At 45.5% G+C, this 24266-nt stretch overlaps 2 protein-coding genes across 4 annotated transcripts in view; one reads left to right on the top strand and one right to left on the bottom strand.

Moving 5' to 3' along the window:
* Positions 1 to 13580, bottom strand: part of Ppp1r7 (protein phosphatase 1 regulatory subunit 7) — a 22375-nt gene extending 8795 nt beyond the window's left edge. Inside the window, exons 1-7 of the mRNA XM_021157786.1 lie at positions 12720 to 13580; positions 10459 to 10587; positions 6104 to 6159; positions 5426 to 5491; positions 4802 to 4932; positions 3768 to 3930; positions 2111 to 2227 (exon numbers count right to left, since the gene is read on the bottom strand). Of these exons, the coding sequence (XP_021013445.1) occupies positions 2111 to 2227; positions 3768 to 3930; positions 4802 to 4932; positions 5426 to 5491; positions 6104 to 6159; positions 10459 to 10587; positions 12720 to 12771 (714 nt within the window). The 5' untranslated portion in view covers positions 12772 to 13580. The remainder of the gene's footprint in view (positions 1 to 2110; positions 2228 to 3767; positions 3931 to 4801; positions 4933 to 5425; positions 5492 to 6103; positions 6160 to 10458; positions 10588 to 12719) is intronic.
* The window catches only part of Pask (PAS domain containing serine/threonine kinase), a 41755-nt gene continuing 30433 nt past the window's right edge, over positions 12945 to 24266 (top strand). Inside the window, exons 1-4 of one of the 3 annotated variants that reach the window (XM_021157658.2) lie at positions 12945 to 13115; positions 19027 to 19262; positions 20763 to 20998; positions 21906 to 22076. In XM_021157658.2, coding sequence (XP_021013317.1) covers positions 19076 to 19262; positions 20763 to 20998; positions 21906 to 22076 — 594 coding nt within the window. In that variant the 5' untranslated portion in view covers positions 12945 to 13115; positions 19027 to 19075. Of the gene's footprint in view, positions 13165 to 13572; positions 13700 to 19026; positions 19263 to 20762; positions 20999 to 21905; positions 22077 to 24266 lie in introns of those variants that run through there. The other 2 variants (XM_029482839.1, XM_021157565.1) reach the window with 2 other exon arrangements.

The following is a 24266-nucleotide window of genomic DNA, read 5'->3' as shown; positions in this document are numbered from 1 at the left end:
TTTTTTTTTTTTTTTTTTGGTTTTTCGAGACAGGGTTTCTCTGTGTAGCCCTGGCTGTCCTGGAACTCACTTTGTAGACCAGGTTGGCCTCGAACTCAATCTAACAATTTTAAAATGTCAAAAAGATAATGAAAACATCTTCCATTGTTTGTGCATGGGTGTTCTGTCTAAATGTACATCTGTGCACCACACACATGCCTGGTGCTGAGGCCAGAAGAGGGTGTTGAGCTGCCACGTAGGTGCTGAGGCCCAGGTCCTCTCAAAGAGCAGCTGGTGCTCTCAACTGTTCAGCCACAGCTTGCAGGAAGTCCATCTTTCCACTCACTCTATGAGACCTGGGAACTGAACTCAGGTCATCAGGCTTGGTTCACAACAAACACCTTTACTCACTGGGCCATCTCTCCCAACATTTTTGTTTTAGAAACAAATCAATTTAATTTCTTTTACAATATTTAACAACTCAATTCCAGTTCAAGAACGCCTTCTCCAAAGTAGTTTGCAAGGCATCTGTTTTACTCAGAGTCTAAGAGGTTTCCTGTGCCGTGACTGGCTGTTAGTGTGTCCCGCCAAAGTAGGCATCCCAGGCACACCCAGTCATATCTCCCTTCACCCCTTCAAAGCTTGATTCTACTAATTTGTTGCCAACCCCCCCCCCCAACAAAAACATAACCTTAAAAACCAACAACAAGAATTTCAACAGGAGAGGCTGGCAAGATGGCTTAGTGGGTAAGAGCACTGACTGTTCTTCCGAAGGCCCTGAGTTCAAATCCCAGCAACCACATGGTGGCTCACAACCACCCATAATGAGATCTGACACCCTCTTCTGGTGAGTCTGAAGACAGCTACAGTGTACTTATGTATAATAATTAATAAATCTTTAAAAAAAAAAAGAATTTCAACATGAACCAGGCACAGATAGTAGTGCATATCTTTAAACCCATCTCTGGGACCTGTGGGAAGCAGAGACAGTTAGATCTCTTGTTAGTTGGAGACCAACCTGATTTGCAGAGTTACTGGATAGCCAGAGCTACATAGTGAGATCCAGTTTCAAAAACAAAAAAACAAAAACCAAAAAACTAAAAACCAGTAACAACAAAAACCCCACACATGAATCTAAATCTCTGCATGTTAGTGTTGAACAGCTGAATAGTTCCCATCGGGTCTTCACTTTGACAGTTGAGGACTGGGGTAAGCTCTTCCTTCTGAAGAGGCCTCAAAACCCACCTACTACTCAGTTACCACCAGGGGAAGGCGTGAGAGTCCTTTATCCCTATTTTATGTACATAAACATTTGCCTGCAAGTATGTCAAGTATGTCTGTGCATCACATACTTGCCCGAGGCCAGAAGAGAGTGTAGTGTAGGGTTCCCGGGGACTACAGTTTCAGAGCCATGTGAGAGCTGGCAGTTGAACCTGGATTATCTGAGGGAGAGAGAGAGCAGCCAGTGCTCTTCACTTCTGAGCCACCTCTCCAGCCCCAGGAAACAAAATCTGCTTTTAAATTACATTTTATTTTATGTGTGTGTGTAAAATACATACATCTGAACATACATCTGTCTGTATACTATCACATACAATGGCTGGTGCCTGTGGAGGACAGAGAAGGTGTCAGATTCCCTGGGACTGGAGTTATAGACAGTTGTAAACAGCCATGCAGGTGCTGGGACTCAAACCTGAATCCTCTGGGAGAACAGCTCTTAACCACTGAGACATCTTTCCAGTTCTCAATATAAAATTCTTTTTTTTTTTTTTTTGGTTTTTTGAGACAGGGTTTCTCTGTATGGCCCTGGCTGTCCTGGAACTCACTCTGTAGACCAGGCTGGCCTCAAACTCAGAAATCCACCTGCTTCTGCCTCCCAAGTGGGATTAAAGGTGTGCGCCACCACTGCCTGGCTCAATATAAAATTCTTTAAAGTAAAAATAAATTATGTAAAACAAAAGGGATTTTAGTTTAGAGGGTTTGTGTTCCTAGAGCCTGTGGGTTGTACTGTTTCTGTCATCTACTGACTGTAAACAGTGCAGATCATGAACATACCAAGGGAATAAAATCAGGTTGGGCATGCTGGGTGGCCCTGTGAGGATGGGAGCTGGGAGCTGGTGAGGCTCAGTACCTGCATACTGAGGACTGTCAGGTTGGTAAGCGCATCCAGGTTCTGAAGTTTTGTAATTTTGTTTTTCCCCAGAAACAAACTCTCCAGGTTGGTTAACGTGTCGATATTTTCAATTGCCTATCAAACAGATGAAACATCAAGTTAAATGTTTGCTGTGGGCTCAAAACCTACACTAAGTAAGGTGCCTAGAACATATGTCAAGGCAATCTAGACTTTCTCTGTGATGTCTGGACTTGGGATTTTTCAGTAAACTCTCTTCAACATACAGAATGGAAAAGGAGGAAACAATGGAGGATGAAGACTGGCTTCTGGGTTTACTCCCAACCCCTCACACTTTATTCCTGTATTTCTTTGTTTGTTTTTGTGACAGGGTGTCTCTGTGTAGCCCTGGGGGGGTCCTGGAACTTGCTCTGTAGACCAGGCTGGCCTCAAGCTCAGAGATTCACATGCCTCTGTCTCTCAAGGTATGTGTAGCACTTTCCTCTACACAGCCTTTGATACTATGTATGTACTCCTCTTCCTTGCTGCAGCCATGTCTCTTAGCTCTAACTTTGTACCTTTAGGGTTCTTTAAGAACCTCAAGGGTAGGCCACAGTGTATGGTATAGTACTGCTGAAAACCAAATGGTGGGTGCTCCAAACATGGGGTGGGCAGACACATACCGGTAAATACTGCCCTCAGCCACTAACCAAGGAGGGTGAGGACAGGCATAAGACAATGACACCAGGATGTCAAAATTAGGACTGACCAAACCCTCATGTCTGCCCATGAGAATTCCTCCTTTCTCTGCATGGCAGATCCTCCTTCACTACCAACACCCATATGACCCTCTGAGTTTTTCCTCTCAGATATATGGGACTTTTTCCAATAGTTATTAGTCAACTGGTTTTGCTGTTGGTGGTACATGCCTTTAATCCCAGTACTGGAAGATCTCTCTGAGTTCTAGGCCATTCTGGGCTACATAGTAGGTGAGAGCCTGTCTTTAAAAAAAAGGCTTCTCCGGCAGTGGTGGTACCAGCAAGAGGCAAAGGAAGATGGATCCCAGCAGCCTAGTCAGAGTGAGTTCCAGGACAGTCAAGGCTACAGATAGAAACAAAGTCTCAACAAACAAACAAACAAACAAGCAAGCTTATCATTTCCATTCTGACCCATGGTTTCAAGGTTAAATAGATCTTGAACAACCAACCAAATCCTGCCAGAGGACAAGTTACTGTTTAGGGGATAAAGGGCTAGCCCTGTTTCCTGGGGCAAGATACTGGCTTGTCACACGACAGATCACGATAAGTGACTACCTTTCTTAGCTTGGGAAACACAGCTCAGATGCAGATGGAGGAACGACTGTCTATGAACAGCTTAAAAAGGAAGCTTGGCCAGCTTACCTCACGTAGCACAGTGGGGACTGGCTTGGCACAGGACCATGATATAAATGAAGAGCCAATGAATGCTAACTCCCAGACTAGACCAGTTAGTTGGTGTGAGCACAGTTCTTATTAATAATAGCTTCCAGTTAGCATTTTTCCTTAACAAATATTTCCCTGTTTTCTCCAAACAATATGAACATGAGAAAAACTCAGCTAAGTACATACCCTATGTGTACCACTGAAGATCCATAGAGCCTAGAGAACTGTTCCCAAGAGACAGTGTGACTGGTACCTACCCGAATCCGGTTAGACCCCAGCTCCAACATTTGCAGTTGATGTAAGTTGCTTATGTTCTCAATTTTATTGATTTTATTGTTGACCAAGAAGAGTTTTTTCAGCTGTGTCAGTTTGTCAATCCCTTCAATGTTCCTCAGCAAATTAAAAGAAATATCTAGAACCCTAGAAAGAAGCAAAATATGTCTTGAATGAACATAGTTTGTATAGGAGTGGGAATCTCAGCTAGAGGGTATCTGACCCCAGATCTTCAGTCACTAGGAAGTGGGCTCTGACCATGGCTCCACTGTTCACTGACTGGCTCACACTGGAGCTGTCATCTTATGGAATCATGAGGTTGCCTGGAGCTTGGAGGGCAGTGAAGGCAGCCTGCAGACTATGAACACTGTCTCCTAGGGCTTTACTTAAGAGCAGAAACCAAGTTTCATTTATGCCTGTGTCCATGGAGAACCTAGTACCACCACGCATTGTACTAGTTCACCCTGAGCAGTGCTAGACTAAATCTGAAACAAGGAAAACTCACAAAGCAGCTGGTGCATGTGTGTATGGTCAGGACTGGAGAGGCGAGGCCTGAGAGTCAAGATTCAAGATCATCTGCAGCTACAGAGAATTCAGCCAGGCCTAGGCTCAACAAAAAAAAAAAAAAAAAAAAAAAAAAAAAACCCAAAAAAAAAAAAAAAAACCCCCAAAACCTAACACCAAACAAAGAAGTGAAGTCCAGATAAGACTATAGCTAGGTAAAGCTGACTCCTTGAGTCAGAAATGTTGCTGACACTTTTGTTTAAAAGGGGGATTATGGATTAAAGCTCCTCTTTCCCTGATTCTGACATCATTACTGCATGGAACCTGGCCAGAAGCCTAGGTAGAGTCTTCAATGCTTACAGCATGTATGAAGCTGTTGCTCCCTCTGAGGAGCCCTAGCACAGGCCAGGACTGGTATAGAGGCAGTCCTTCAGGAGTACAGGAAGGTAATGGGGAAGTTCTGAGGAACCTGGCCACCCAACCCATCCCACCGCCTATGGGTTCCCCTACTCACTCCAATTCTGTCAGTGCCTCAAGATTCTCAATCTTCTTGATCTGATTATCATAGAGATCCAGTTCTCGGAGACTCTGCAGTTCTTCCAGGTTTTCAATGCATTTAATTAGGTTTTGACGAAGGCAGAGTGACTGGAGGGTAGGAAGGGAATTGACATTGGCTCAGGAGAACACAGGGCCACCCTCCAGGGGCTGGTTTAGCTGGCCTTCAGGAGGCAGGTAAGTGAGAGTGGGAAGCTGGAATTACCCTCCTCTACTTGAGGACAGGTACAGGCCCAAAGGGAAGCCAGGCTGACCCCATGCTGAGCACACCTGTGTGGGGAGACATTGAATAGGGTTGGAGTGTAGGCCAAGTCCTGGAAGTTGAAGGAACCTTTACTGGGCTCCATTTTGAGAAGCAAACTTAACTGCAGTGAGCTAGGGACAAGAGACTGTGCAAGAGCTCACCGAGGCAGCCTGAGAGCCCAGATAGGCTTGAGCTCTCCAAAACACCTATCCCATTCAGAATAGAGATAAGAGGATATAGGCCAGTACCACCCACAGGATGGGAGCAAGGACTGCATATTCCCCAACTCAAGTAACATTACCAAGTCACCGTGTGCAAGGACAGATTGAGCCCTCTCACCTTCACTTTCTTTAGCACCTCAAAGCCTTCAATCTTTCCAATTCGATAGTGATTCAGATCAACATCCTGAAACACAGAAGGATCTTTCTCAGATCCATCAGAGTTCTTAGAGACCTGGCCAGGAGCTATGTGGGAGAGTACCACGTGGGGAGGCAAGGGAGAGGATGGGCCACATCCCCTTGGGACTGGCAGGTGACACTGACACAAAGTAAGTAGACAGACACTCTTTAGCTGTGATTTAGTGTGTTAGTCTTATAGAAGACAGACCTAGGGTAGAGGTCAGTCTGAATGCAATCCCCTAGCAACTGGGGACACACACACTTTTCCTAGAACTGGGGTTTGTGAGGATCCTGCCATCAACATGATTGCTGGACTCATGTAACTAACTTGAGTCAAAAGCATTTCATCTGCCATATAGTTCTTACTGGCTAGGCAGAAATAGATTTTAACTGCTGGTATTAAAAATAGCAAAAAAAAAAAAAAAAAAAAAAAAAAAAAAAAAAAAAAAAAAAAAAAAAAAACAAAAACCAAAAACAAGGAAACCAACACAATCAAGGGAGGCTTAGGTGATCTCTCTAATTACTAATTTGTCACATTTATAAAAAAATAAAGATGGTTAGCTGATGGTTAGAGTAACCATGTCCTCTGACACTAGGTCATTCAGGCAGGCAGCATTACCTCTGCATCTCGGTCCAGGTTGATGGTTTCCATATCTACTGCCAGCTCATGTTCCTCTAAAAAGAAAGAGAAAAAGAACAACTCTGTTTCTATGAGTCAGTGGCCACAGGTTTTAGTAGGTAGAGTTACCATTCTGCCCTAGGACTGGAAAAGTTGGGCTAATTCAAATGCTGGGACACAAGAGATGAGAAGGGTGACAACAGTCTCCACCTCTGAATCTTTCAAGAATCCCAATGCAGCTTGATGCTCCTGGTGGGAAAGAGGAGGAGGGTAGCTGCCTGAGTCTTGGTGAACTTGGCCAAGCCTAGTCCCTGCTGGGAAACAGGTCCCTATTAAGGCTGCCATCTTCTTGGAATCCTTGGAATTCTTGCTGCCAGCAGCTTATCCACCCATGTGAATACTTTCCTTTTGTTTGTGGCAATAAACCAGGCCACTTGAATCAGATCATGCTGGGTATATAACATGTTCTCGGATGTGCCTTTTATTGCTTTGGAAAGTGGCCCAGCATCTACAGATGCTTCTCTGACAGAAAGGGAGGCAAAATGAAGTAGAGCTCAACAGCCAGGATCAAAGAGCTTCAGTGAATAATTTAAACGTACTTCTCAACTGGAAGCCTGGTGAACTAATTTCAGCAGAAAAGCCCATTTGGATTTCATGAGACTATCCATCCCTGAGAGCCAGATATAAACTGCTTCCTGCTGCAGTCAAGAGCTTCTTCATATGACAAGCCCCTCATTTTCATTTCATCAGAACCTGATGAGGAGGTTGAAAGAACTAAATGCTAATACATATGCATACACTCCCCGTAACACTTTGAGAATAACAGCGCTTTCCCTACCACTCTCCAAGTATTACCCACTATTCCCAGGAGTCTTATGATTTTTCCTTAGTTTGCACCAACTGGCATCTAAATAAAGCTCTCTATTCTGACTGGATTCGTGTTCCTCCTCCCCCTTTCGACAGGGTCTCATTGTACAGCTCAGGTCTTGGACTTTTTTTTTAATTTATTTTATGTTTTGTCTACATGTGTGCCTCTCCACCACTTGTAAGGCCAGTAGAGGCCAGAAGAGGCTGTTAGCTTCCCTGGAATTAGAGTTATAAGACGACGGCTGTAAGCTGACATTGGTGCTGGGAATTGAACCCCCCATCCTCTGGAAAAGCCCAACCAGCGCTCTTAAAAATCAAGCTCTTTCTCAAGCCCTTGAGTTTTTAATCCTCCCATTTTAGCTTCCCAGATGCTGGGATGACAGATATGTACCACCATGGCTAGCCTCATGGCTTTAAATAGTGGATCCTTTTTAATCTTGAAACTTAGTGTAGGAAGGAAACAGGCTGCTTTTATTTTTATTTTTTTAAATTTTTTGAGTCTAAACTTTTCATTCTGTCCCAGAACATATGTGTGCACACTCACTCCTTCCTCTCTCTCGATCATCTCTCTCTTTTCCCCCTCTCTTCCCTGTATTTCCTTGAACTTCTTATCACTTATTACAATTTTTCCCTAGCCTCCTTTCTCCTGTATTTCTTTCCTTAGGGTAAACAAGCCCTTGCATCTGCAGTGGAGCCAGCTTACGCACCCTTACACATCACATATCCTTACACATCAGCCCATGTCTGCCTCCTCCAAACATTAGCAGACTATTAGAAGTCAGCTTGCTTCTTCATTGCAGGCCTCAAAGAGAAACATGCTGCAGGGGACCAGCTCAACAAAGAAGGACTGGCCCTCATCAGAGTCCTCTTACAATGAATGTTCCATCATCCCTACAAGGCTGAATTCACTTCACTGACTTTCTTTTTTTTTTTTTTTTTGGTTTTTCGAGACAGGGTTTCTCTGTATAGCCCTGGCTGTCCTGGAACTCACTCTGTAGACCAGGCTGGCCTCGAACTCAGAAATCCGCCTGCCTCTGCCTCCCGAGTGCTGGGATTAAAGGCGTGCGCCACCACGCCCTGCTTTCACTGACTTTCTATGGTGTCTTTTCTACAACAATCAACAGTTCCCAATTAAAATATGTTGTTTTCTATACTTTACTCATAACTTATAGGATACTGACCATCTGGTGTTAAATAAAAGGAACCAGATAAAACCAAGAAGACATTACAAGAGTCCCCTTAGCTCACTGTCCACAAGCTCAGAAATTGTTGAAGGAGAGGCATTACAATGAAGGCAAGGTAGCCAGGTCACTACCATCCAAGTTAGTCAGATACTCTAAGACTAAACATAGGTACAACTGGCAGTGGTACTGGACCAGAAGATGGAACTGGGGCTATCCTAGGCGCCTCAGCATATGTGGTCCACAGCCCAAAGTTTACTGTTGAAATACCAGCTTAACCCAGAACAAGGTTACAAACTGGAACTTCTGAATGTATCACAGTTGTGCTTTTTTAGTCTAGGGGGTTGGGGACATAACTTAGCTGTAGAGTGCTTAAGGCCCTAGGTTTAATTTCTAGCTCTAAAAAACAAACAAACAAACAAACAAACAAACAAACAAAACTGGTATTGGAGGTAGGTGGATGGGGTCAGCTTAGTTAGGGAAGTGTTTGTACAAGCACAGGACCTGAGTTTGAGCTCTGGAACCCACAGAAAAAACACTGAGCAGAGTGGTACACTTGTCATCCCAGCACCTGAGAAGATGAAGCATGCTGGCTTGCAGCAGTCAGTTCAGTCTAAATGGCAATTTCTAGGCCAGTGAGAGCCAAGGTAAACAGTACCCAAGGAACACCTCCTGAGACTGCCTTCTGCCATCTACATGCACACATACTCACATACATACCTGTACACACATACACTTCACAATGTTAACAGGTACACACACACAAGGTTAAGAAAGATAGGAAGGTAATGACTGACATATTTCAATGTGTTTTGCTGAGACTTAGGTAAAAATAAGTGTGAGCAGTTCCAGTTTCTCTAAGGACTAGACATTTATGTTCCCAGAGAATCACTACATGTTCTAGTCATCTACTTTAAGTAGGTTGGGCTCTAGCTCAAGTGGCTGGCCTTGCAATAGGGCTCTCTGGCTGGCATGGGGCATTTACTCTCCTCATCAGAGTCCTCTTACAATGAATGTTCCATCACAGTAACGTTACTAGCCAGGAAACAAAGCCCAGGACTATACTATTCTAACTTCCAAGTCTTCTAGTGTTGCCTAATATTTCAGTGGCACAGATCTCAGCCCTTCCGTGACTGTCAAATGGTGACAGAACCCATTTGCTTTACCCGCCCACATCACCTCCAGAAATCAGCTCTGAAGTTCTAAACTAATTGTGGTAGGTACTTTTGTGGTAATCTTCTTTTGCCTTAAAATTTGGTTACCATAGTTACCAATCATTTTTCCTGGCACACAGTGCATAATGCTATTTTAAAAAGTAGCTATGGTTTTTGAAATTTATTTTTATAAAGGTAACGCATAATTATGAATACCTGATAAAGCCATACAGATCTGGAAAATGCAACAGGCAGAGTTTCCTTTCAAGCCTGTTGTTAAAAGAGATCCTCAGCAATGCTAATGTGTTTTCTTTTTAAGCAGGTAAAACTAAATACTCGTTCTAAAATTAAATACCATATTTTAAGATGCATAATACTTAGAAATTTGCATCTCCCCAGGAACCTAACAATTCAGCTGAAACAATTTTCTGTGTTCATATGTTTTCTCTATTCTTTTCCATGGAAACTAATTTTCTTAGCAAACATATAAGCACGGGCCATTACTAAGGAGGGTATAAAACCACCATAGGAAGCTGTTCAGTTCCAAATGGAGTGACTACTCTACATCTGTGCTTGTGACAGGGGGACTCTCAGGCCTGCATAAATGTTGAGGTAGATGTGGGCATGGTGGCACACACCCTTAATCCTTCATTCAAGAGGCAGAGGTAGGAAGATCTCTGAGTTTGAGGCCTGCCTGGTCTATTTAATGGCTTCAAGACTGGGGCTACAAAGTGAGACCCTGTCTCAAAGAAGAAATGTTGAGGTTGGATTAGAAATGACTCCTTGTCACTGTGGCAAGATACAGAATCAGAGGACTACACCATGCTCTCTTCAAATTTTGCTGAGGAAAGGGTTAGAAAGTCATTTTTCTGGCTCCGTCCTAGGTGACACATCAGTGTCAATATCATCAGCAGTGGAACAGTCCCTTGAGCAGAATTGGACCCACTGTACTCATAAACATAATTCAGTCATTTGCTGAGGCAACACACAGAGAACAGGTTGCCCTCAGCCAGCACAACCACTTGCCCAATCTATGGAGGCCCTTTGAGGAACACAACCACTGTCGTGAGGAGACATCATGTGCAAAGAAGCAGCAGTCTTCAACAACACACCTGCCCCATTGGGCGAGTTCAAGGTTAACTAAACCCAGTACCTTCCGGGTCTTCTGTGCCCCGTTCTACTCCATCCTTCAGGCTCTGCTCGCTGAGGTCTGTCACGATGCCGCCGCCATGCTTCTTTCCTTCCTCATCACCCGATTCTTCAGATTCAACCCGCCTGTCAACTGAACGCACACATCGGTGACAATTCACATCTACTTCATGTGACAGTGTGAGGAACACAGAAGAGATTAACAACAGTTGTAAGTCAGCAACTTTTTCTAAAACAGCTGAATTCAGTTTATGAACATTTGAATGTCTTCTACATCCAATAGTATTTAAGATACAGAGACAGTAACTGGGAGGCCACATGGAGACAATCAACATGCCATCCTTCCCCTCCAAGAATTTGTAAAGAGTTGACAAGTGTCAACTGAAATCTGGATCATCTACGATGGGAAACACTAATGACAGATACAGAAGAACCTTCCAAGAGGTTCTCCCATCTGATGTGATGGCCCTTCTCACGTCTCACTGTGACCCTTCTGCCACATACCTTCATTGATGTCTCACTATCCATTTGGCCAAGATAAATGGTTAAATTTTCAGGCCCACATTCCAAAAGAAATCAAAGAGTAGCTCATGTGTATGACACGGAGAAGAATGTATGAGTTACTACCAAGAGGTACCTTACAGTCTGTGATCTAGAGTTAGGAAAACTAGGTTCTGTGTTACAGTCCCTGTGCCTCTATCGTCGGGGCAGTAGAGAGGTTCCAGAGCCTGTGACACTGTGCAGGAATGTGACTCCAAGGCTCCAGGTAGAATAGGCTAGCAAAAGGCAATGAAATCTATCAAGACGAGGAAGGTTTGAGTTAAGGCATTAGCAGTGATAGAGAAGGTGGCAAAACATGCTCAGCCTGGTCTACACAGGCCAGTCATGGAAATGGTAAGAACCTGTCTTAAAAGACAAAAGGCAGGCAAAACAATACAACGACAAACCCAACCCAACCCAACCCAAGCCACACAAAAACGCCACAAAAAAAATCTCCAAAAAGACATAGGGCCATAGAAACCTAAGTGTCAGCTGGTAATGACATGTGTGGGGGTGGACGAGAGAAACAGCTTGGCTTGTGTATTTGCCCTTTAGTGAGGAAGGAGGGGAGAGGTGTATTGGAGGAGGGAAGAGGGGGCTAGGAAGAAACATTTCCTCCTTAAGAAAGATTCAAAGGTTAGAAACAAAAGACCTCTAGCACGACTCCTTCAAGTCTAAGAGCTTTCCTCGTTGGCTCTTCTCAACCCCCATTGCATGACTGGTAATTTAGGTCACCTTTCCATACTCCTTTGTTTCTGACTGGTTTTCCTTTTTCCAGAATGATACTGGTCCTCCCCATTGGACCCCAGTCTGGATGACATCTAGTGAATTTTCAGGGCCCATCTCAGGGCAGCACCTCAAACTCACTGGTCTTTTCTTCCACATCTCTGTCCCTTGCTCTGCAACCTTCTTCCCTAGTACTCCTCCCAGAAAAGTGAGTGACCTTCCAGAAGTGAATAATCCTCACCAAAATAGTGGAGTCTTTCAAAGACATTTAAGATTTGCCTAATGCTACAATGGGTGGGGTTAAGTACATGTACACATGTACAAGTCTGTGTGTATACACTAACACACATATATGCACGCATGTAATGACCATGTATTATCTACACAACTGTATACAAAAGCATGCACATGTGTAACACATATATATATATATATATATTTACATATGTATATGGCATAATCCAACACAAGGAAAAAAAGGAAGAAAGTTGAATATAAGACTAGACCGCATGCCTAGAAAACAAGACAACGCCTTGTAAACTCAATCTCCGGAGCTCCTTTTTACCCATCTCTCTGCCACAACCCATTCGCTTCTAGAGCAGACTTTTCCATTCATGCCGCGTGAACAAACTGGACTTCGCAGATTCCCCACGCCTGAAGTCTGTTTCCCAGTGAGCTGATGGAGGACGGTTCCCTGCCCCCTCGCCTGTCAACCTCGGAGCTTTAAGACTAGGTTCCTATAGCCACGGCTTCCTTGCCAATCTCCCTGGGCGGGCTCGCGCCACGTTTTTCCCCAGGGTCTGGTCTTTCTGGCCGCTACCGCCCTCGGGCCGGGACTCCCGGGCTCAGAGCCTCCCCGGCTCTGTCCAGCCATATTGGCAGCTGTCAGAGCTCTGTGGCTGTGGCCGGAGGCTGGAGGCCGAATTCCAATCCCGCAAGAGGCCGTGCTCGCCCAGCCCCTAGCTCGCCGCTCCCCGGTCACCCACAGGGGCCGCTCACCCTCCATCATCTCCTGCGACTGTTGCTGCCCCGCGCCGCGCTCCGCCGCCATATTGGCTGCTCTTTCCCTTTCCGGAATCTGTCGCCTCAGGCCATGGGCCAATCAGGATTCCAGGTCCAATCGGCCAGCCAATGGAACAAAGTATAGAAGCGCGAGCTGACACGCTTGCGTGGGCGCAGTGTTTCATGGGAATTGTAGTTCCCGCAGGCTCCGGCTCCACCTGGGTTAGGGGTTTGATGAATGAGTAGAGTCTAGGCGAGCACGACGAAAGCAGACATCCTGGCAAGTCTTTAGGCAGCATGGGAGACACTTCAAGCTTGCGGATTCGCTCAAGCCACTGTGCCAACTTCGGAGGCGTAGAGGTACTGCGGCCAGGAGAGTTCTACAGGCCACAGGTGAAGCAGACTAGACTTGCACCCCCGACTTCGGGAGCCTCACTGCACGGTGAGCCGGTAGGCGAGGGAAACCAGTTTATTCTGCGCCTGAGCGCTGATTACACTGGTGCCACAGGCCACCTTTAGGGGATGCTTGGAGAAGGCGGGAGGGGCCGCTGTCCGGTTCTGGGGCTCACGTTTGCGGCCTCCAGCCCACGGCGAGCCCCTGTGTCGTCCTCTTCTCACTGTCCTCGCCTTGGAAAGGTGGCCGTCGAAAGAAGGGCTGCACGTCGCTCACTGTCCTCGGTTCCCCTGTAAGAGTAAACTGCAGTCACTTGGAGTGGGGCGTGGAGGGGGGAGGGAGAGGCGCGAAGAAATCGGGGTCTTTTGGCTCTTCCGAGGCTCAGTAGTGAGTGTGCGGTGCGTCCTTAGCAACTGTTTGCGCGCGCTCAGTTGCTTGCTTTCACTGAGGTCCGCCCATCAGGGTGTCTGGTTGGTTCTTGGTCCCTTGTTATGCTGCCTAAGTCCTTCTGCGATTGGTCGGTAGGCCAGAAGCGCGCAGATCTTTACGTTGTGAATCCGACTGAGACTTGCGCCGGCCTGGGGTGAGACACCAGCTTTCGAAAAACCTCCGGGTGGTGGTGAGGCTTAGTTCCGCGTTGTTGTGGAGTGGCTCTGGCCCTTTCCTCGCGCGCCCGCACTCCCTCCGCCCAGCCCTGGCCCCGGCTCCGGCCCCGGGGTGGTGGCGGGTTCTGGCCGTTTGACCCGCGCTCAAGAGCCGCCAGCGCCCGAAAGCCTCAGATTGAACTGGAAGCTTTGCTTTAAGGTTAGACTAGCGGGCCAGTGAGCTCAGGGGAGTCACTTATCTTCACCCCTAATGCTGGGATTGCAGTTACGTGTAGCCACGCCTGGCTTTTTTTTTTTTTTTTTTTAATTAGCCTTGACTATCCTGGAACTCACTTTGTAGACCAGGCTGGCCTCGAACTCAGAAATCCGCCTGCCTCTGCCTCCCAAGTGCTGCAATTAAAGACTTGCGCCACCACGCCCGGCTCACGCCTGGCTTTTTATGTGGTTAAAGATTTAAACGCAAGTCCTCATGCTTGCATAGCAAGAACAAAGGGAGCCACCCAGTTCCTGTAATTACTTTTAAGATAAAAATTTGTAGTATTAACAATTTAGTTTGAAGAATGGTATTTTTTATATAAATTAAGATCTCATATCAATATATTCTGAAGTTATACAAGGTCTAAAAAAACAGTAAGGTTTTGTGACTTTGGCAGTGTATTTAGAAGCCATAATTACATGTCTTAACTTTGTTAATAGGTTGGTTTTAAAAGTAGAAAAACCACAGTATGATCGTATCATTGTTTGCTGTAGCAGTAATTAGTGCATTTAGATACCTAGAGAAGATGTACATACATCTTTGACATTAAAACACTCTACTTGAAAACTGCTATCTAACACCTACTCATCTTTATTTTGTTTGAGTCTGGTGGTGTCATACATAGCCTTGAACACTGTCGGTACTCATCTTTTATTTCATAATGAGTTGTTGCTTTTTAGGATCACATACGGAGTGCATGTGCCTGTGTATGTAATATGCAGAATAGTGAAGGCAAATAGTCATACTTATCAGTCAGTGGTGGAAGGTTTGCCCAATAGGTGGCTAGCCCTGGGTTTAATACCCCACCTTCACACAAAAATACCAATTGTCAGGCTGGTGGTGTCTTCCTCTCTTCCCAGCACTTCCAGTGACTCTGGAGACCTTGCCTCAAAAACAAAACAAAACAAAACACAAAACAAAAAAAGCCCAAAAGGAAACAAAGCCCTACAGTTTGGGCTCAGCATTATGGCTCCGTGGGTAAAGGCACTTGCTGCCAAGGTCTGACAATTTTGGACCCACATGGTAGAAAGAGAGAAGTGATTCCTGAAAGTTGTTTTCTGTCCTCCATGGGTGTGTTCTCTCTCTCTCTCTCTCTCTCTCTCTCTCTCTGGTGTGTTCTCTCTCTGTCTCTGTCTCTGTCTCTCTCTCTCTCTCTCTCTCACACACACACACACACACTCACACAATGTAATAAAAATGCATGAAAAAGTCATGCATTATAATGAAAATAAAATGAGGTTGTGAGATGGCTCAGCAGTTAAAAGCTGTTGCAGTTTTATAGAAGACCTGGGTTCTGTTCCTAGCACTTACATGGTGACTCAATTGTCTGTAACTCCAGTTTCAGGGAATCTGGTGGCCTCTTCTGAGTTCTTCAGTCTCCTGCATGCACACAGTGTCCATACATACACAGGCACATGCATGTGCTTACACACACACACACACACACACACACACATTAAAACAAACACATTTAAACCCACTAGCTAACTTAGGAAGTAAGAGACTGTGTCATTTTTGCCTCCTAAGTTTAGTGCTCTGCCAGACTCCAGGGAATTGTCTGCCTGAAGTATGGGTCTTCAGTCTTGTTGGACTCTTATCCTGTATATTGTATTTTTTAAACAGTGTATTTAGATTTTTTTTTTATATTAAAGGAATCTTGCTGCAGATAACCTTTTATATTTTGAAGGTTTTTACTCTATACTGTTAGGATTGGTTCTTGTACACAATTCCTTTGTTCTCACCGCTGATTGTATCAGAGCTTTCTTCTTGATGAGTATTTAAATTATATTTTCTTTTGGACTGTTTTCCCTCTTTCCTTCCTTCTCTCTTCTTCTTGTCTCCCTGGCTTTCTACCTGTCTAGTTTCCTAACCTTTACCGTTTTGAACCTTGCTGGCCTGGAATGATCCTTGTGCAATGTGTGTAGATTTTTGTAGACTGGTCCCTGCAGTGTAGCCTCTCTGGAAGGTGGCTTTTCTTTTCAGTTGGTTTGAAGAGAGTGTATTTAATAGATGGTCATTTTGAAGAACTTTGAACCTGTTCTTTGCTTCTGAGATTACTAGGACATAATGGTTTTATAGAGTTGGGGTCACAGTGGCTCTTCTAGAGTCCCTGACTGTTTTGGGGTTGTAGGATAGCTCACCTCTGATTTAAGTTCATATCGATTTTACCTTTTGGAAGTTCTCCTCCTTCACATGTCTCGGAGCTATACAGAATGGCATTCTTGGTGAGCACTGGTTGTTACAAAGCACATGGATCGCTTAGACCGTGGTCCTAGCTGTGGCTTTTTATTTGCAGGACCAAAGTTTACTTACTTATATTTGAATTTTGTGGTTATTGTGTGTGTCTATGGTTTGTGTGAGTGTGTCTTTCTGTATGTCTGTGTGTACACTGTTGTAAGTAGGTGCACAAAGGGAGGTCAGAGAAAACTTTCTGGAGTTGGCTTCCCTTTCTATCTTTACATAGTTTCTGGGGGATTAAGCTTAGGTTATCAGGCTTCCATGGCAAGCACATCTACCTGCTGAGCCATCTTGCTGGCCCTGGCAGTTTCTTTTCATTTCTGTTTTTAAATTCACCCAGAAATAATCTTTGTATATAGGAGGACATAGGATGCAATTTCCTCCAAATTATTTAACTATTTAAAAGTACAAATCATAGATAATAAGCATTTAGTCTTGCTTTGAACCTGCCCCTCCCCCCCCCCCCCCCCCCCCCCCCCGACAGGGTTTCTCTGTGTAACCTTGGCTGTCCTGGAACTCACTCTGTAGACCAGGCTGGCCTCAAACTCAGAAATCTGCCTGCCTCTGCCTCCCAAGTGCTGGGATTAAAGGTGTGCGCCACCACTGCCCGGCTTACTTGGCTCTTGAAATCCTGCAGGAGTGCTGCGGGGTGTGAGTGACTGTTATTCTCATGTCCATGATATTGAAGGCCATGCTATTCAGCCAGTGCTGGGGGACCTTATGGATTTCCCATGTATGTCAGGTTTATATTTCTTGGTCTGCTTCTGAAATTGTCTGTGTCCTGTTGCCTATTTATTTACTTTGTGTAGCTTCATGGCATGTTATAATATCAGCATTTTGTTCTTTCTGTGTAAGGGGCCCTGCCCTGCTGAGTTCAGGAGCTATTGACTATGGCCTATGAGTATCTATCAGGCACTTCACTGGGATCTACTTGTAGACAGCTATCATGTTCTTTTTTGACACAAGGAATCCCTGGCCATGCTTGAGCTGTATAACTGAGGATGGTCTTGTATTTCTGCTCCGTTTGCTCCACCTCTCAAGTGCAGGGGTTGCAGAGGAGCATCACAACCCCATACATAGCTGGGCTCCTCAGAGCTCTCTACGAGAGTCTTGTGTTTTTTGTTTTTGTTTTGTTTCCTTGAGACAGGATTTCTCTGTGTAGCCCTGGATGTCCTGGAACTTGTTCTGTTGACCAGGATGGCCTTGAACTCACAGAGATCCACCTGCCTCTGCCTCCTCCAGAGTGCTGGGATTAAAAACATGTGCCACCTGGCAGCTCTGGTGGTTTATGAGAGTAGGTGCCTGTCCCTTTCTAGGGGTAACAGTTCTGTCCTGCATTGGAAAAGGTCCAGCCCTTCTTAAGCTTGATCTTCCTTGTGAGGCAGTTTCTCAGTTAATTCTCAGGTCTAAGTATGCTAGTATAGCTGGACTTCTTGGACCTGCCAGTGGATGAATAACGACACAGAGACTCAAAATTAATAAGTTTATTATAGATTAGGTCTTAGCTAAGGCTACCTCCCAGCTAGCTCATCTAACTTAATTAAACTGGACTAATTAAGGCCACGTGGCCTCTGGTATGTCCAGTCTCCTCCATGTCTGGCTAGCCAAATCTCACAGCCTCCGCTTTTCACCCAGAGACTGTCTCTGAGCCCTGAAGTCCACTTTTCCCTTCTTGCCTAGCTATTGGCCATCAAGTCTTTATTAAACCAATCAGTGAGTGAGGAAGGTGTATGTTTACAAAACTCTGAGGCAGGTGATGAACCATAAGGATAACAATACCCAAATCTGGCCAGTTCTCAGCTCTCTGCCTGTACAGAATTAACAATTGAATAATACAAAGACTACCTTCACACAGCCACCTCAACATGCTAGTATGGGTATCCTATAAAGAAAAAGGCTTGTGTGGGCCTCAGAAATGTGATCCAGATTGTTTGTTCATAAAGTGTTATGTTTTGGAGGGTAGCCTAGAAGAAGGGGCTCGTGCTTAAGGTGGGCATGTCTTGGCCCTCTGGTCTCCCCATGTCATGGGAAAATGCAGCCAGTAGTCTTGATGCTGGCCCCACAGTGTTCTTGTCTTTATTAATCACTGAATTACTAGGTGGGCCTTGCCTGTTCCTGGCAGAGAATACTTTCTTCTTCGTGGCTGACTGTAGAGTGGCCTTAAGCATGGGCACCTAGTAAATATATACACTTAGGGTTGCCATGCTTGCCAGTAAGATTCCTGGAGCCGCTTATGTCCACAGTGGGAAGTCATAGGAGTGAGCACATGGGACAAGGCTGTAGGAACTCAGTATACACACAGTAAGGTCAGCACCTGTGATAATCCAGACACTGGACTGCAGCTCTGAAATGTGCTGTCACTTAGAAACTCAGTGAGGGCAATGGGGATTTTATGTATTTTTCTTAATATTCGTTTCTGAGTTGAATAAGAATTTAGAATAAGAGTTGAAAACACCACATCTGCTAACCTGTCCTGTCTCTGGAGGTAGTCTTGCTTTTGTTATATGCTTCAGGGTGCTCTGTGAGTGGCTGGTTCTTACATCATCCTTAAAGACCTTGGCCTGGGAACCTGTCCACACCTGGGAACCTGCATTTCCTGCTTTCACGTGCAGCTCCTCCCATTGCATTCTGTTTCCTTCTCACTTTCCTTCTTGCATTTCTGTGTAGTATTTTGAAAAAGTTTCTTGTAGCACAGATTGGGCTGACTACACTCACTTTGGAGGTCTTGACCTGGATGCCAGCACTTAGGCTGGTTTGACTGCTTTTGTGTTCTGTACTGCAGATGTTAATCACACACCCTTTGTTTTCCAGGTGAGGGCTGTTGGAGGCAGGAGCTTGGTAACCTGTTGCTCTGCTCTTCATGGAGGACAGAGGTTCACCAGTTTTTGCTGAGGACTGGAAATGTTTGTCTGAGAGTCCTCCTGTCCAAGAAGGCCCAGCGGCCCAGGCTACCTTTGAGCCCAGCAAGCCACTCTCCATAGCCCACAAACACCTGAGCAGGAAGAATGGGCTTTCTAGACTCTGCCAGAGCCGAATGGCACTCTCTGGTAATCACCTTGTGATGCTGTGGGCATCAGCCTTGTAAACTGAAAACCAAGTTTCATTTTCCTCCCCTGGGAGCCCTTTTATCCTGGACCAAAAGATGGTTTATGTTTTCAGAGCTGTCTTCCAAGATACTGGGGTATGCCTCCTGGTCCTGGGCTGTAGCCAGGAGGGAAGAGCTAACCTGTCTGGTGTGTGACAGAGCAGTAGCGTTGGAGTTGGGGGAGGATTGAGGAACAGCCAAGGTATGTGCTTGAAACTGAGGGTGCTCTAGAAAGCAGGACAGTCCTTTAGGATGACGGGGATGTCCAGGAGCCAGAGCAGAGCACAGGGAAGTGGTTTTGAGGATCCTGTCTTGAGGTCATAGAGCAGCTTGCTGAGGCAGCAGATATTGAAGCCCAGCTAGTGTGTGGGACTTGGGACAGTAGGAACAGCAGGTCCTGGGAGAGAGCCAGTGGTGCTGCTGAAAGCAGAGAACACAGCTTCCCAGGAGGCTGCTTCCTCTGGCACTAGCCAGGCACCTGTGCTTCAGTGTTGACGTGGTAGCTTGGTTTCAGGAGGATGTCACAGGCAGCTGCCCAGGGAACAGGGGCCAGAGATAGAGTTGTGAGGAGGGCACTGGCTTGGTCACTGCTGGCGTAAATGTGTGGCCTTGGAGGGTTAGGCAGAGGCCATGTACTGAGAGAGGCTAGATTCTAGATGAAGGACACAAAGGACAGGAGAAAGGACCAGTAGGAGAGTGGTAAAGACTCAGGTCATATGTGTTTGGTTTTAAACTTAGGACGAATAGAAGCCAGTTGGAAGACCTGGGGAGTTGAGTGATTGGAGCTAGAGGCAGGCATACAGACCAAAACTGCACTGATCTTTCCAGGGTAGTAAAGGTACCTAGCAATGGAAGAGTGGATGGATCAGTTGGTGGTGAGAGGAAGGGGAAGGCATTCAGGAGCATAGATGAGGGCTCTGGGAGGTAGTAGCTGAAGAAGAGCTCAGTGCTTCTGATAGGTGAAGTGAGGTGAGAACGGAGGGGACACTGATGGGCTGAGCATTTTGGAGCCATTGAAGAGGTGGCTAAGAGCAGCTCCTTTAGAGTGGTGGGGATAGAGCCCATGGGAGGAAGCAGGTAGAACGGTAGCCAACAAGGTAGCCTTTGAATTGTATGACATTTCCCAGGAAGAAATGGCTAGGCCAGTTTCTAGAGATGACTAGTATTTGAGAAGAGGCATTGTAAGCAAGAGCTTTCTGGAAGCAAAGGGCAAGGCCTTAAGAGGATGACCTAGACAGAAACGTTCATCTTGATCTGTTTGGAGTTCTCAGAGGATATTAACCCATGTCACTGAACCCCTAAGGGTTATTTTGGAGAGACTCGTTCAGTCAAAGCCTGTGCTCTAGACTGTGGGCTAGATAAATGCTTAAGTCCTGTTTAGACCACATATTCCATCTGTCTTAGAGGCCTGCTCTGGCAGCCATTTGAGATCTAATACTTTCTGTCCATCCTTTCCTCACAGAGGACAGGTGGAGCTCTTACTGTCTTTCATCATTGGCTGCCCAAAACATCTGCACAAGCAAACTGCAATGCGCTGCTGCACCTGAGTATGCTGACCCTACAGCTGGGCCACTGGGCAGTACATCCTGCTGCTCCTTGCTGCGTGGCCTGGCTTCAGGATGCTCTGGGTCCCTGCTCTCGACCCCTGTGTGCAACCCCAACAAGGCTGTTTTTACCGTGGATGCCAAGACCACAGAGGTATTTGCTGTAGTTTGAGGCCCAACATGTGGATCTGGAGTTGTCAAACCTGGACTCTTCAACAGAGGAATTGGTGTTTTAAGTGTAATTAGAAACATAGATGGTTTTACCTATCTTGATTGCAAAGAGATAAGAACTTGTCCTTTTTAGACAGAAACCCAAGAGAGGTGAGGTACATGCTGTGTTATGCTTTTAGCATATTGGCTTAGTTATGCAAGTGAAATTCAGTGCCTGAATGAAATGTGTTTATATTGTGTACAGGAGTTGAAACTGTTAAGACATTTGTGGAGTGTGATGCAAATTTCTACATTTAAGTTACTTGGTCATATTACATGTGTGTATGTGTTTTGTGTATGTGTGTGTGCCACAGTGTGAGTGAGGTCAGAGGACAATGTATGGGGATCTGTTTTCTCCTACTTTGTGGGTCTCAGGGATTGAAGCTAAGTTGTTAGGCTCTTTAAATACTGAGCCATCTCTTCAGCCCTTATCTAGCTTCTTGATTAGCATGTGCTTGTTTTGTGTGGAGGAGTGTCCTAGGTTCTGATTGAATGTGTCTGTGAGGTAAAGGTGCCTGAGGAACATGGGGTGAGCATCATTGCCTGAGCCCTTGATGGGAAGTGCTACAGCAGTGGTTCTCAACCTTCCTAATGCTGAGAACCTTTAATATAGTTCTTCATGTTGTGGTGACCCCCCCAACCATAAAATCAATTTGGTTGCTACTTAGTAACTGTAATTTTGCTACTGTTATGAATCATATTGTAAATATTTTTGGAGGTTTGCCAAAGTGGTGTAGCCTCAGGCTGTGAACCACTGTTCTAGAGGCCTCTGTGTTGCTTCCTGTACTGGTTTCTCCTCGGTTGTTTCTAGGGGCCCTAGTAACTGCTGCTGGTGTGCGTGTCCTCTGCAGATTCTGGTTGCCAACGACAAAGCCTGCAGCCTCCTAGGATATAGCAGTCATGACCTGATTGGCCAAAAGCTTGCCCAATTCTTCCTCAAATCTGATTCCGAGGTGGTGGAAGCCCTCAGTGAGGAACATGTGGAGGCTGATGGCCACGCTGCAGTGGTGTTCGGCACAGTGGTGAGTGAGTGTATGCTCATGTACGCATGCATTGCAGTGGGTTGAGGGCTTGTGGGGTGGAGGGATGCTGTCCCTGTCTTTAAGGTAAGAGTAGCATGTAAAGGAACAGGCTCAATTTCCCTACCTCAGTTCTGACGTTGAACCGTTTTCTGCTGTGAGTTTGGCAGCACCTACAACTTTAGCATCTTGACTGAAATTTGGTCCTGGTTCTGTTTCCCAACCTCAGATGAGAAGAGGAATGGGCGGGCCCTTTAAAACCAAAGTGTTCCTAAGTGGCTGTGGAGCTTTGTTGTCTTTGGAGAGCCTCAAAATTTGGTGAGGGTTGAGGCTTGGACTATATTTTGAAAAACTCCAGGTACCACATGAAAATCCCAGAAAAGTGATATAATTCTTCCTGCTGCCCCCCGCCCCCCTCCATTTTTTCATGTGTTTGTTGTTAGTACAAATTTACAAATGTTGCAGGTTTCTCTTATCCCTGCTGGCTTCCAATTATTTTTTTTTTTCCTTTAGCTTCCAACTAATTGAGTTAGGACTGTTTTATTTTATTTTTTTTTTAACAGCTTTAAGGCACAACAACTAGCCATTAGAGAGCTCTGGGTTTGACTGAGAGAGTCTTCCTCAATGACTAATATGGAAGAGTGATAGAGGATAATTCCTGACACCAACTTCAGGCTGCAGTATTAATCTATTTTAGTAGATTTAAAAAGCAGTATTAATCTGTTTTAATCCTCTAAGCTTATCTGGCTACCTCCCAGATAAAATCTCTGAGATATTTGCATTTTATGGCCTCCTCTGCTCCAGGTGTTGTCTTAATTTTTTTTCTTTAAATTTTTTTTTTTTTAAATTTACTTTACATCCCGATCACAGCCCCCCTCCTTCCTCTCTTCCCAGTCCCACCCTTACAAGTCCCTTACCCTACTGATCCCCCTGGGTACCACCACTCTCTGGGGTATCAGGTCTAGGTACATCCTCTGCTGCTGTAGCCCAACCAGCAGTCCAAGTAGTGGGGGAGGGGATCCAATCAGTCAATGGCAGGGAACAGAGACTGAGCTAGCCCCTGCTCCACTTGTTAGGGAGCCCACATGAAGACCAAGCTGCACATTTGCTATAAATGTGTAGGGGGTCTAGGTCCAGCTCCTGCATGCTCCCTGGTTGGTGACCCAGGCTCTCTGAGCCCCCATGGTCCCGCTTTGTGGGTCTTCTTATGGTGCCTTTGACCCATTTGACTTGCTCACTTCTATCCCCCAATTTTCCCACAAGATTCCACCTGATGTTTGAATGTGGGTCTCTGCATCTGCCTTCATCCACTGCTAGATGAAGCCTCTCAGGAGGCTATTATGCTAGGTCCCTGTCTGCAAGCATAGCAGAGTATCATTAATAGTGTCAGGGGTTGGCTCTCTTGCATGGGATGGGTCTCAAGTTGGGGCAGTCATTGGATGGCTGTACCCCTAGTCTCTGCTCCATCTTTATCCCTGCATATTTTGTAGGCAGGACGAATTCTTATGTCTTCTAGATCCTTTTCTCAAGGACTTCTTCCCTCTCTCACTCTCCTTCCCCTGGGTGGGAGGAAGTCCAGTCCTATTCTCTCCCCTGCTCAGTCACTGGCTGATCAGCTCTTTATTGACCAATCAGGGAATAATTTGGAAGCCATACTTACACAACATTAAGACAGGAGATTCTCAGAATAAGGATTGCAGTTATGGGGGCACAGAAGTCAGCATTTGAATAATACACGGATAATCTTTACACAGTGCACAGTAACATTATGCCTATGCTTATGTGTACACATATGCATGTGTGTGTATGCATATGCTTGTGTGTATATGCATATGAATATGTGTGTGTGCATGTATGTGGCAGCCTGAGGTTGGTCTCAGGAATTATCCTCTGTTACTCTTCCATATTATTCATTGAGGCAGGCTCTCAGTCAGACCCAGAGCTCTCTAATGGCTAGTCTTGCTAGCCTACTTACTCTGGGTATCCAGTCTCTATCTCTGAAACTGGACTTAGAGGTGGGCCTTCACTCCCTCTCACCCAACATTTAAGTGGGGTTCTGGACATCCTAATGCAGGTTCTCATGCTTGTATGGCAAGTACTGCAACTGATGAAGCATCTCCTAAGCTCTCTGAATTGGTATACAGTTGTATTAGTGCACTGACTCTTACCTTTAAATCCATACATTCCATTTAT

Source organism: Mus caroli, chromosome 1, assembly GCF_900094665.2.
Source record: "Mus caroli chromosome 1, CAROLI_EIJ_v1.1, whole genome shotgun sequence".
In the NCBI taxonomy this organism is placed as follows: Eukaryota; Metazoa; Chordata; class Mammalia; order Rodentia; family Muridae; genus Mus; species Mus caroli.
This window is presented reverse-complemented; position numbering and strand designations above follow the sequence as displayed.